Source organism: Mchenga conophoros, linkage group LG4, assembly GCF_057382185.1.
Source record: "Mchenga conophoros isolate Kocher_MC1m ecotype Shallow Benthic linkage group LG4, M_conophoros_male_GT1.1, whole genome shotgun sequence".
Classification (NCBI taxonomy): Eukaryota; Metazoa; Chordata; class Actinopteri; order Cichliformes; family Cichlidae; genus Mchenga; species Mchenga conophoros.
The window spans coordinates 20,889,345-20,903,118 of NC_140529.1; the positions used below are offsets into that span (position 1 = coordinate 20,889,345).

The window sequence follows — 13,774 nt, forward strand, 5'->3', positions numbered from 1 at the left end:
TAAGAGCTGTTCACAGATCTTGGTCCTTATCGACATGATTACATCATGCAGTTGCTGCAGATTTGTTAGCTGCACATCCATGATGTGAATATCTTGTTGCATCACAACCCAAAAGTGCTCTATTGGGATGAAATCTGGCCAAGTGATTATTTGAGTTTTGTGATATGGTGCATTACTCTACTGTAAGCAGCCAGGAGAAAACGGATACACTGTGGTCATAAAGGGGTGGACATGCTCACCAACAATACTACAGGTAGGCTGCGGTGTTTAAACAATGGTCAGTTGGTACTAAGGGGCTCAAAGTGTGCCAAGGGAATATCCCCCACACCATTACACCATGACCACCAGCCTGAACTGTTAATACGAAGCAGGGTGGAGCCATGTTTTCATGGTGATTAGGCCAAATTCTCAGCCCTAAATCTTAATGCTGCAGCAGAAATCGAGACACATCAGAGCAAGCAGTTTTTTTCAATCTCTCATTGTCCAGTGTTTGTGAGTGGTGCGAATTGTAGCTTCAGTTACCTGTTCTTAGCTGACAGGTGTAGCACCTGGTGTGATCTTCTGCTGCTGTAGCCCATCTGCGTCAAGGTTCAACATGTTGTGCATTTAGAGATACTCTTTTGCATAGCTTGGTTGTAATGAATACTAATTTGAGTTACTCTCACTTTTCTATCAGCCCAAATCAGTCTGGCTATTCTCCTCTGACCTCTCACATCAACATTTTTACTCAGAGAACTGTCGCTCACCAGATACTTTCTCTTCTCCATAATGTTCTCTGTAAACCCTAAAGATGGTTATGTGATAAAATCGCTGTGGACCAGGTGATTTAGGATCACTTAAATCACCTTTCTTCCCCATTTGGATTTTCAATTTGAACTTCAGCAGGTTTTCTTGACCACGTCAGCATACCTACACCGAGTTACTGCCATGTGACTGGCTGATGATATATTTCCATCATCCGTGGTTGACGTGCTGTACCTAATTGAGTGTATTTCTTTAAAGTGATTATAAAAAGCAGAGTAAAAGTATATATATATATATATATATATATATATATATATATATATATATATATATATATATATATATAAAACATGTGCTTACTTTCACCATGACTGCAAATCCTTTTTGTAATAAAAAATAAACCAGTTGTTAGCTGTTTTTTTGTGATAATACTACACAAAGGTAATGTGGCCAAGAAATATGAGTACAGTTTTAAAGTTCATGTGTGGCCTTCACTTTCTGTGAGTAATGCTTACAAGCGTTTATTTTTCTTGACTGACTGACAGGTGGAGGAAATGGACTGAGAAACCTATGCACTTTCCTAGGGCACACACACACACACACACACACACACACACACACACACACACACACACACACACACACACACACACATGCAAATTCAAAGCTGAAGAAGACTTGGCGCACAAAAAAGAAATGACACAAAGCAGTATGCATTCTCTCTGGATTTTATTCTTTAGGAAGAGTTTCTGTTTGGAATTACAAAATGCACTGGTAGAAATAGCGGTGAGACTGGCTGAGAGTGTGACAGGTAAGAGCGTGAGAGAGACAGGGTAGAGAAAGAGAGAGAGATAGAGGGAGAGAGAGCGAGAGAGAGAAAATAGAGAGTGAGTGAGAGATCAAAGGACCATCAGCCAGTTTTTAACAAGTACATCAACAGTTTTGGCGAGCTCCTCCATCCCTTGACCCTCCCCAACACAAAAGTATAAGGAAGAATACACCATCGTCTGAACTGTACTTTCTTTTCTTTCTTTATATTTTTATTTTTTCTGTTAAATTAAAAACAGTTCTTTTTTTTTCATGGTGTCCTGAACATGGTTGTGCTGTGCCTCAACCCCATGTAACAGAAGAAAAACAAACAGGACTTTGACTCTCACCAAAGTCTCTTTTTTGTGTTTTTACTCTTTAGATTTTTTTTTAAGTTTTTAAAACATTTTTTGTTTTCAAAAATAGAAGGAAAAAAAGGAAACATTGCTTTTTTAAAAACATCTATTTATATATCACTTTTTTCTTTTTTTTCTTTTTTTAATTCCTCTGAATTAATTAATCTGCTTTTTCTTTTATGTCCTGAAGATGACTTTTTAACCCACGGTGTGGCATGCACATAGCACATGCATTTCTGGAACTAGATATTTTTTCCTTTTTTAAAATCTTTTGTACTTGAAAAACGAACAAAAAGAAAAAAAAACATTTTTTTTTTAAATTTATGTATTTTTTTCCCCCAGTAGCGACTTTACATTGCTTTTTGAAGACTTTGTGTGGTTAATCAGCGTGTTAGTGGATTTTACTGCAGCATATACACAAAGATGGAAGGTGAACATTTTGGGGCTTTGCACGTTCCATTCAGTGGAGGGGGCAGGTGGGAGGGGCTTTACTGACATCACACACGCACGCACACGCACAACCACAGAGCTGAAGGTCGTTACAATGATTTGATTTGAATGTCTTAAGATTTCAGAAGAGTTCTGGAGAATTTTTTAAAAAAGCATTCAGAAAAACAAAACATAATTTTATTTGAAACACACCCACCCGTGTGCATACATACACGCAAAAACCCACTGACACACACCACAACCAGGAGCTACATACCTTAGTGTGCTTTCTAATTTTACATGTAGTGATGTGAGAAATATTTTTTGTGACATTCCACTGAGGTTGGAAAGACACTAATAGGCAGTGTTTTCTATTTTTTTTTTCAATGCATTCTCTGGTCAACATGTGATAGGCCTCCAGGTAAGATGTGGGTCAAGTAAAAGAATGAGAGAAAAAAAAAAGGAACTTAAAGTAAAAAATAACAGTAATGTTGGGTCTGACGGTGGTGTGCGTTAGTGAAAAGTGTTAGTTTGAGGCACACAGAGAGAACTGAAACTTATACAAGAGTGATACACACAGAACGCAGGTGATTTTTAGGACTACAGCGAGGCCCAGGCATCCTTTCTCCAGCCCATCTGCTACAATACGACTCACACACCTGATTTTTACACAGATAAGGCGGTCTACTAGCGAGAGAATGAGCTAAACTGCATTTTTGGTGCACTCACTGTATAAGTATAGTGAATAGACCGGGACACTATTTGTCACACAGCGCCATCTGTAGGTCAAAGGCGATGGCGAGTGGATTGTAAAACCTGCAATTCAATGCATTTTGATGTACAAATTTCAAATAGTTATTAACTTTGAAGAAGACTCAGAGTAAGAGGACAGCTCTGTCCTCCTGATAACTCATTCTCCCACAGTGTAGTGGTGTGTTCCAGCGCCACCCAAGGGTTGGAAAAAGGATTATTTTCAAATCTTCAAAGATCAAAATAAAAACAAGCACACAGAAGAAAATATAAGACCAAATATGGAGAACTCGCCTCATTCTCACGCTCATCATGATCTTTACAAACGATGGTATAAGTTTATCCCTTAATACGTTCAGCAACAAAGAAAACAAAGATGAAGAGTTTCTCTCCTTTCTGCACATTTCTATTGGTCTCTTTCTGCTGCCTCTGTGTTAACCCCACACCCTGGAAGACTTTTGAGATGTTACTGATTTGTCAGACATAATTCACCATATCCATGTTTATACCCTGCGTCCCATTAAACCATTTTTTTTAGCCTTAATTACAAAAAAAGGTAACTTCCACAAAAATAAGTACAATTCCAGCTGTATCAATGGCAGGCATTTGGCACGGAATAGACAGTAGACGAGCAAGCAGAAGAGTTATCATTTTGTTCCCTCTAGATATACATACAGTAAATATCCAATCTCCATGTAACTTTCGGGCCACTGGTGTTTTTAGCATATGTGAAGGTACAGAGAGAGGAATATCATTCAGAGGAGAGAGAGAGAAAAACAGAAAGCACTTTTAATCATAAATAAAAAAAAGAGAGAGAAACCCTGCAGACCATAACAAAAAAAACAGGACTGAAGAACATTTTCCCTCTGCAAACAGTAGATTCTCAGTGTTGCTATTATTAGTATTCTTTTGTATCATTCATGCAGGATTCCATAGAGTGTACAACTCTGCAAGTCTACAAAAAACGAAGCTGTGTGGGGGTGCAACAGAAGATTCAAGCTTCAATGTTTTGAAGAAGTAGAAGAGAAGGAGGAAGAAGAAGCAGCTCCAGGAGTAGAAGAAATACTGCAGAAAACAGTTTGTTTCTCTGTTTCTGAAACCCATCCTCCACTATTTTTTTCCCTCTCATAGGTCATAGGTTGAGGTTGGTTAAATTGTTTCTGGGAGGAGTGCAATCTCTCCAGATGCACCCATCCTCTCCTCCAGATGTCCACGGAGGGACTCGTCGACCCCCGTGCAACACTCCCCAACTCTCCCACCCACTTAGCCTCCCTCACCTCTTACAGGTGGAGGGCTCTGTGTCAGGTTTATTTGTATTTAAAAACACAGATGATAAAACTCATCAATATTCAACTGGTGGCTGGGAGGGTTGGTTTGAAATCTTTTTGCAGCTAACTTAACAGAAGTTAGCTCAGAGAAGCAAAGAAAACAAACAAACGACAACAACAACAAAAAAAGAGGTCGCTCATTTTTGTCTCTGACTGTAAAGTGTCTTTTGTCGAGTCGCAACTCTTGACATCTTGTAAGTGGCTATAGCTCATGGCCAGAGGCATAATTTAAGACACAAAGACTAGTGTCTGACGCTCCTCCAGTTTGGTCTCATTTGGCATCAAAAGAAATGATCGACAAGACGCGAGCAGAACGCGGAGGTGTTTCGTTACCTCCTCGTATCGCTTTTGGATCTCCAGATTCTGTCTCTGCATTCTTGTTCCATCCCATGACACCGGTTGTTTCATGTAGCTCACCGTCACTTAGACAGCAGTGGAGGAGAGGGAAAAACAAATCGAACAGACAAGAAAGAAACGTTTATATTTTTTTCCCTTGGCAGTCAGTGCTCTGGCTCATCTTCTTTCGGTATTTCAATTTTTTTTTTCCTTGTTAAGTCCCACCCCCTTCCCCAGAGGCTAGCACCAATCGTCATCCTCCGTTTCACTGTAGGGTTCATGCAAGCCTTTGCGAGGACCCCTTGGATGCCCAGCCGGAGGAGGGACCTTGTGGGGACCAGTGTGTGGGGGTCCGTGGACATGTGTGGAAGGTGATGAAGAACGATAGCCGTTGGGTAGCCGGCGCTGGGCGGCAGACTGAACTTGGCCCTGCACAGGCCCTGTCAGAGCCGTTGTTGGCGGAGGCGCGTGATGAACAGTTCTAGGCGAGGTTCGGCTGGGCTGAGGATGGGGGTTGTTGACTGGGTGTGGCTGTGGGGGAGGTAGGGGATGGGGGTTATGCTGCTGTGGTTGTGAGGGAGGTGGCAGTGGGTGGTTGGCATGAGGGTGCGGGTTGCCCCCCTGCACGGGGTTTGGCTCATAGGCAGGTGGTTCATGATGGGGCTCGTAGTCCTGGTAGTCCTGGTTGTAGAAACATCCATCCCCTTCTATAGAGCCCCCTCCTCCACCTGTGTCTCCCCAGCGCAGTGGGGGCTGATGACGTGGTGTGCCATGGTGGCCCAGCTGAAGGCCAGCGGGGGGAGGACCCTGGCCTTGGGAAGGTTCTGGAGAAAAGCGGCGAGGGGCAGGAGCTGGGGCTGAGGGTCTGCCTTGTGCCACCCCAGGAGGGGTGGGCATAGCCTTACGGACTACAGGGGAGTAAGTAACATGGGGCCGGGGTGTTGCCGGGGTCTGAGGCAACTGCCGACGGCCCCGCCGCGGTGTACTGGTCCCCGAGGTTGAGGGGACAGGGCTTCCGCTGACTGAACTACTGCCCTACACAAAAAGTGAAATAAAGCAAATAAAAAAAACGAACCACAAATTCAACGACAAAACATGTAGAATAAAGTAGAGGATGGTAAAGATTTAGCGTGAAGCCAACAGAGAGAGAAGGAAAAGAACGCAAGACAGAGAGTCCAGATAGAAAAGCAAGAAAAGGACCAGAGCAAGATCCACAGCAACAATAAGAATAAAAGCACCATCCATAAAAGAGTGGCAGAAATGAAAGGCATTAAAAAGGAGCAGAGCAGATGATGTGGATAAAAAAGATGAGATTTCAAACAGGACCATACATAAAAAAGCAACATGTTACGCAGAGGAAAGAAAACAAAAGACGACAGGAGAAAAGAAGGATAAAGGGTTGATTTCCAGGATAACAAATGCAGTACAGGGTAAATATGGTAACTAAACATACATAAAATGTGTCTGGTTTTGCATTATTTTGAGCAAGCTGTGTAGCATGTATGTATAACACAAATTCAAATAAGAAAATCCACTTCCTCCCCTTTAAAGAAAGCTGTTGTTCCTGCGTGTTTAGCTAAATAATATGCATTACCAAAAATTCATGAGCAAAGAAAATTTAGGTCTAAAGTATAGTGGGCAATAAGCTTGGAAAAGAATGTCATAAGGAAACATAGTGGGGAGGGCATGACAGAACATTTAGACAGGGCAACTGGGAACAGCAATAAGGTACTCAAATATACATTCTTTATGCATATTTGTTTGGTTGTTGGTGGTTTGGTAGCAAACACTTCTTACTCATTTCTGCATTATTATACCAACAATAATGCATGTTTATGTGAATATAGTGAAACATAAATGTATATACAAATATACATAAAGATACACATGCTATCTGCTGTCATTAACATAATGCCAACAATTAAACAATGGCCTCTAATCTGAGGGCAGAAGACCTTATTAAAAGTTGGACCTAGGTTCTGAGACTGGTGCATTAAACTTGCATTCTCTCTATTGGCCAGCAGGGGGCAACCCTTCTGGCTTTCAACAAGAAAATGATTCTGTTTGACACATATTACTTAATACTTTTTGCTAATGAGTTTATGGCTTAATTGTTATATTTAATTCTTATTTATTACAGAATGATTTTTAATTTTAATATATGATTATGTTTATATTTTATATCTTGTGTATTTTTTAAAGTACGGCTAGCCTGTAATTGTGAAGCCACCATTCAAGAAACTGAAACAAGCCTTCAAAACAGTAGTCCACAAACCAACAGGTGATGTCACGCTACATCTATCTTTTTTATACAGTTTCCAATCAGAGGAACATTTCTAACATAACTACATCAAAAAGTTACACCTTATGTAGACTATACAGCACTGTGTTTGGTTACAGCCAGAAAAGGTTATTGGGGTTTTTCTAGCTGATAGTCCACCAGTTAACTACCATCAAATTAGAGGCCCAATATTAGACCACTTGAAATGTGTTTGACCAATATTTATTTAATTATTTTTCTCCTCAAAAACCAACAGGTGTGTTTTTCCAGCCTAGATATCAAGTACACTCAATACCCCAGGAGCCCACCTGTCTGTGTGTCACGCAATCGCGACCCTCGCTGGGAGATCGCGACCAGCGCCGGTCCCTTTCTCGCTCCCGGTCACGGTCGCGAGAGTGCCTGTGGACGTACTCGCCCCCTCGTTCTGCTACATAGCGCTCCTTGTCCACAGAGCCGTGGTGATGGTGATGATGGTGGTGGTGCTTACGGTCTTTGGAACGGCCGCGATCCCTGTCTCGATCCTTGTCTTTTGACGTGAGGTCGCCAGACTGAGTGGTTGTGCTTAGGTCTGTGCCCAGGCCTGATGACAGAGTGTTTAGAGGGGTTCGTTATTATTGCACTTCAGCGACACATTCTAGCAGCCCTTGGAACAACAACAAAAAGACTTTTATGTGCTTTTTGTTCAGTTGTACAAAAATTGGATTCATTTATTGCAGAAGGTGAGACGGTTAGAGAAAATGAGTTCTGGATAGTGGAAATATCTTCTACAGTACCTGTCAAATGATCAATTATGCAAAAAATGTGTGTGTGTTTGTGGTTTCACCCACCTGTGTCAGCCTCAGTGTAGCGACAGAGGGACCTCTCAGATGCCCGATGGCTCCGGTCTTTTCGCCGGTGTCCGTGTCTGGAACTTCTTCCCTCTTCTGGGATTGCATGCTCCATGTTGTAGTCGTCTGCCCCTCCTTTGTCTCTGTGACCACGCCCAGACCTGCTGTGGCCCAGGGAGGAGGCGGAGCGTTTCATTGGACTGCTGTCATTGATGGTCTAAGAGAGGAAGAGAAAGAAACCACCGAGGGATGGAGGGAGAGAGAGAAATGCAAGGAGAGGTGTTTCCTTTGAATGTCAGGTTGGTGTTCCATTTATACAATGGGATAACAGATATGTATAGGGGTGTATATATGGGTTTAACTGGGGTCTGTTTCTATGAAAGCCCTCAACGGATCTTCTTCCTTTAACCTATACCAAATCATAGACCCCCAATCATGCTACTTCATAAACAGAGACATTGCATACAATTTATAAGGCAGGGGTCGGCAAAAAAACCCATTAGCCAAGTTTAGTGCTTGTAAACAATCCATCCATGTATTTCAGTAGCTAAGCATGGCTAAAGCAAGGCCAGTGCAGTGTTGTATTAACATTCAAACCTGGTGCAGGGCTCAGATGCCGACCCCTGATACAGAAGATTAAAAAAAAAATTCAAAAGGAAGCACAGGGAAAGAGATGATGGCAAGCGACCATGCCTTCCATGCTTCTGTAACTTGTAATGTTAAAGAAAAAAAGGGGACAGAAGCGTCAATTCAGCACTTCTCCATTTTCACCACTCATTAATGCCCTCGAACATGGCGCATTCCAGGCTGCACAAAACTCTTCTGTTTCTGCTCTGTCTCAGCGTGCTTCCCTGCAACCATGCATGTACATAGGGGATGTCCTGAGTCTGCTAACGACATTCCTCTGCAGTGCCGATGCCTCGTGACCTGAGGCAGGACAGGACAGCAGGACAGCGCCTATGGTGCCACAAGTTGATGACCTGGGCATGAAAATCATATCAGGTTACTTCAGTGCTAAATCCTTTTTGCAGCTGAGCTGAGCAAGTTTTGTAGACATTGTGAATTGTCACAGATTAAATTACAGAAGATGGGTTGGCAGATTAACTGGCCTCACAGAAGTAGCACTGAGAATCCTATAAACATATCCATTCATATGCACGTATGTCCATATCCCTCCTTGTTTCTGACACTCTAACCACGCACCACATACATTCACGCAAGCATACACTCACTCAAACAAAAAGATCTAAGTTCTAGCATGCAGGTAGGTAGTCGTGAATGGAGACTCATAATGGAGACTGTTAACAGCAACAACACAAAGATAAGCACACAGGCATGAGGACATGAGACAACGAAGCACCAGGAGCAGCAGCTGAGTAAAGAGAGACAGAGATACGGAAGACCCGGAGACAGTCATATGACCGTAAATGATGAGAAGGGACAAGCAGAGTTCAGCCCGAATCCAAACTTTCTGCATTAAGTGCACGAGTGAGTAGTTAAGGGTCAGTAGGATTGGTTTGGAAACTGGACTTGCATATGAGTTCATGCTAAAAATGGTTGCTTTAATACATCTTAAGAAAACCCCTGCTTAAAAACACACAACACAAAGACATGTTTGAGAAGGGGACTTGAATAAAGAGAAAGGGGAGGAGGGAGAAGACAGAGAAGACAGGGTACATACACTGAGGTTACTGCCACGTTGCTTCCCTTTCCTCCGCTGCTGTATGAGCACAGAGAAGACACACACACACACACACACACACAAACAATGCCACAAATACACCAAATGTATGGATGTGGCGCAAACACAAAACAAGGAGGAGAAGTGATGGGGAGAGGGAGAGAAGGAAGGGAGACAGGGATGGTGTGATATGCAGTGATCAAAGAGGAAGGGTGAAGAGGAGTACAAGTTTAAAAGCGTTAGATTGAGGTTCAACCCAAAAAGAGGATGGGGTGCCAGAGTGGAGAGATGAAAGAGAGAGAAAGAGAAAAGGAGGGACAGAGAAAGAAGGTCCGATTAGACACCGAAGCAGCAGCGAGGGTGGAAGAGATACACTTACCACAAATACTGGGGGTGATTGGTGCCACGAGAGTGTTATACAGACAAGATCACCATGAAAGTGCTCAATCAACAGAAACACGGTCACAACATCAATGATGATAATCAGCGAAAAACACATATAAAAACAAGCTCCAGAACACACAAACACGCACACATCTGTAACACTCAACATCATACTAGAACCAGTCCTGCTAATAAAGGGGGGGAAGCCCGGTTCGGCACTTGGAAAACCTCTGCTAGGAAGGAAGAGACAGTTTAGCAAATCGAGAAAAAAAAAAGATAAATAAATCACGGTCCTGACAAAAGAAGAAGAAATAATGTGGGGTGGGTGTGGGGGTAGAGAACTGCGCATGTCTGTGTGTGGTTTATAAATGTGTTGTGTGTGAATGACAACCAGAGCACTCACCGAGATATGAAACAGTTTAACATGGATGAGGGTGTGGGATGGAAAACAAGGCAACCGCATTTCCGAAAACACCTCCATGCAGGTGAAAGAGAGATAAGGGGAAGAGAAAAGCAAAACAGTCGGGAGAAAAGAAAAAGAAAGGAATGAAAGGTCTGACTTTGCCTTGCTGTGGTCCTTGTGAACCCAAGCCTGGAGGTCAACATGTCAGCAAAACATTTACATGTTTTACCCTGAAATACTGTCATGATATGCTAGCGGACATCATGGTTGCAACCACGACACCCAGCGCAAAATGTAACCAGTGATTGTAAAAGTTTGTCGTTCGCAACCTCGTCCCAAACGTTCTCCACTCTGGATTCAAGAGGCCGCAGCAAGAAATCCATAAGCAACGAGTCAGACCTTTGTGAATGTCATTGTTCCAAACAAAAGGAGATAAGGAGCGGACACAATGAGGACAACGGACAGTGGAAAGGTGAGAATGCTGCTCACTTGGTTGTCGCCTGGGAGGCGGGGCATGGAAGCGGCCCTGCCGTGGCCTTCCATTGGTGGAAAGTGCTCAGTATCCGAGTAACCATCCTGCCCCATCTCTCTCATCTCTACCGTCTGTAAACAGAGCAGGAGAGCAGGAGGTGGTGTGATTGGCTGCCATGAAAACTAATAGGGAGGAGGAGAGGGGGGTAAGGTGGAAAGGTTATCCAAAGAGAGCAGAAAGCTGAAGGTCCCAGAGGAAAATCATGTCAGTTGGATAATTTGGTCTTTAATTGTTGTTTTCATTTTTAAATCAAACAGAAAAAAGGAAATTGTGTGTTTTGGTCTTTAGAAAATACTCCAACCAAAATCCAATTTTGTGTTTGCATATGCTGCTGTCACTTGAGTTGCAACAAATGCGAGCAGAAGGTGATTTGTTGTTTCCCTTTTTGTTTAGTGGCACTCAATGCCAGATGGAGGAGGTTGTGAGTCACGGCAGGAGTGGATTCTGGGAGGAAAAAACCACGTGCAGCCAAAAAGAGGCATGAGGGGAAAAAAAGAAAGAAAAAAAGAAATCTGATCAGATGATAATGTTAGCCAGGTGCAGGTCCTGGTACATTGTGGGCACTAAATGAGGTTATGTAAAACTGAAACTGCACTGGTGGGTCAGCTGCACTGCAGTTATCAAAAATCCAGTATGTTGGGGTTTTTTTTTTAATCAGAAACATGCAAATTTTATGTAGCAAATTTGCAAAATTCGATTTTGTTTGGAGTAAATCGCATTTTAGTTAAATCTGAACTGATAATCAAAGAATATCAGGTTGTCTCTCTGGCTGCTGAGTTTAGTCGTTCCTTTAGAGCTCTGCTGATTGTGGACAGGTGGCTACAATAAGAGGGCTGACAGATGCATGCACCTGCCAGACCCCCACCCTCCCCCCGCACGAGGTCTACAAGCAGACATGTTTAACGGCATGAAAACAGAGACATGAACCAGTCTGAGTCAAATGAGATGCAGAGATATATAGCCACTGAACAATTCAGTGAGATTTTAAAGAAATAAAATAAAATAAAAAGACTTGTGTGTAGAGACAGGTTTGAGAGATGGAGCTAATCAAAGAAATGTTCAATGTTAGTGATATCTGAAGAATCCAAAAAAGAGGAACTGCAGGAAATAAGTGTAACAACTTCAGTAAAATGATAAAGGCAACAGTGCAGTAACGGTGATGCAGTCTGAGCTCTGAACTTACGACACCATAAGAATGGGAGAGTATTCCTAACAATGAACATACTGGGAAAAAACGAAATAAACTTATCAGCTGCCCTGATTTGATCTAATCCTCTATAAAAATCAGGTGTTACAAATGAGCAGGTCACTGCTGAGCCTGGATACGGAATTACAAACTTGAACAGTGAAGATTTTACCACGTAATTGTCCTCAGTTGCAATTGGGAGCTACATCAAGTAACACGGCACAAACTATTATCTGTGTGGTCTCTGGCCAGCTTATTGTGCCATTTCCAGTGTGTGTGTGTGTGTGTGTGTGTGTGTGTGTGCTTTTACCTGAGAGTTGGTCATGCTTCCCAGGCCATCCACAGGGTGTCCCTCAGGGCTCCAGCTGCCAACCTTCTGAGACATTTCCTGAGCGCGAGCCGTCACCCACGACTGGCTTTCCGGGACACCTCCCTCCACCGGCCTGTGACACACACACAAACACATATTAACAAGTCAAGGGTATGTCTTTCTTCAGCAAACCTGTTCCTGTAAAGTGAAAATAATCCAGAAGTGTCCAACTCACAGGCTGTTGGTGGTGTCTGTCATCTCAGGAGGAGGCAGGGCATTGTTAAGTCCCGGACCCCCATCCTGGGAGGGGGTAGGTGGCTCCACGCGCTGAAATAGTAATGGCGTTCGATTCTGTGTGAGATATACAACATGGCCGTCGCCAGCTATCAGGCAGACTGACAGGGAAATGGGGAGGGGGAACAAGGGCAGAGCATGAAGAGAGGGGATAGAGAGAGGGGGCTGCCGGTTGAAGCGAGACCGGGCAAACGGGAGAATGGAAGAGGGATGAATGCAAGAGCAACGAATGCCCAGCAGCTAGCAGAAGGAGAGAGATGAGCAGACTCAGATGTCATTCTGGGATCAAAGCAAAATGACGATCAGTGAGGAAGCAGGATTCAACCACTGCATCCAGAGCTTCATACAGCAAACTATCACATTATGGTTGTCATCTGATGCATTAACAGGCTGAAATTTAATGGGTGGGGGTGGGTATGTAAAAAGAGAAGAAAAAAACATTTGCAGGACAATTAAAAAAAAAAGATCCTATTCTAAAATGATAGAGGACATTGTAGCAAAGAAACACAGCAAGAAGCCGGTAGCAGGCAGGTAAAGTACACGATGGCACGTGTCAAATAAGAATTGCTACATTTGTTACAACTGCCTAATGTCCACTAATGACCACTTAAATCTAAAATTTTATTTAGTTGTTAAATTATTTTATTATTTTTCTTTTGTTTTTCAGTTTACTTATGTGAAAATACTGTAGCAAGCATCCCAATTAGTTTGCAAGGAATAAACACAATGTGAACCCCAACAAGTAAAGCACATCTAAAACTTGTGTGATCCGGTCTGGCCTAGCTGCGTTTTCTATAATGAAACACTGCATAGATCTCTCTTTGCATTTCTAGATAATATGGTAGCTGAGATCTGAGGCTCTAGTAAAGTCACACCGCAGACTGTGTGATAAAAAGTATGTATAAAAACAATTGTGTGAGAAATGCGTCTGTGTGTGGATGTGGAACATTGCAAAGGACTGAAGGCAGGAGAAAATAATGAGGATCAGAAATAATAAAGAAGGCAGTGGCTTGCTGATGTTTCGGGAACATCATGAGAAGTATCTCATAATACATAACACGTGCAATGACAATATTAAGTGCAAGCAGACCTTTATATTACGGCTGAATAATAATGTTAGGAATCA

General features: G+C 42.7%; 1 protein-coding gene across 9 annotated transcripts in view; it reads right to left on the reverse strand.

Annotated features, from left to right (window-relative positions):
- Positions 1–1,456: 1,456 nt before the first annotated feature.
- The window catches only part of cacna1aa (calcium channel, voltage-dependent, P/Q type, alpha 1A subunit, a), a 90,323-nt gene continuing 78,005 nt past the window's right edge, over positions 1,457–13,774 (reverse strand). For 4 of the 9 annotated variants that reach the window (XM_085270926.1, XM_085270925.1, XM_085270924.1 and 1 more), the window contains 6 exons: positions 12,590–12,705; positions 12,355–12,487; positions 10,816–10,929; positions 7,859–8,075; positions 7,340–7,611; positions 1,457–5,785 (listed from right to left, as the gene is read on the reverse strand). In XM_085270926.1, coding sequence (XP_085127052.1) covers positions 4,991–5,785; positions 7,340–7,611; positions 7,859–8,075; positions 10,816–10,929; positions 12,355–12,487; positions 12,590–12,705 — 1,647 coding nt within the window. In that variant the 3' untranslated portion in view covers positions 1,457–4,990. Of the gene's footprint in view, positions 5,786–7,339; positions 7,612–7,858; positions 8,076–9,539; positions 9,579–10,815; positions 10,930–12,354; positions 12,488–12,589; positions 12,706–13,774 lie in introns of all 9 variants that reach the window. The other 5 variants (XM_085270930.1, XM_085270927.1, XM_085270929.1 and 2 more) reach the window with 4 other exon arrangements.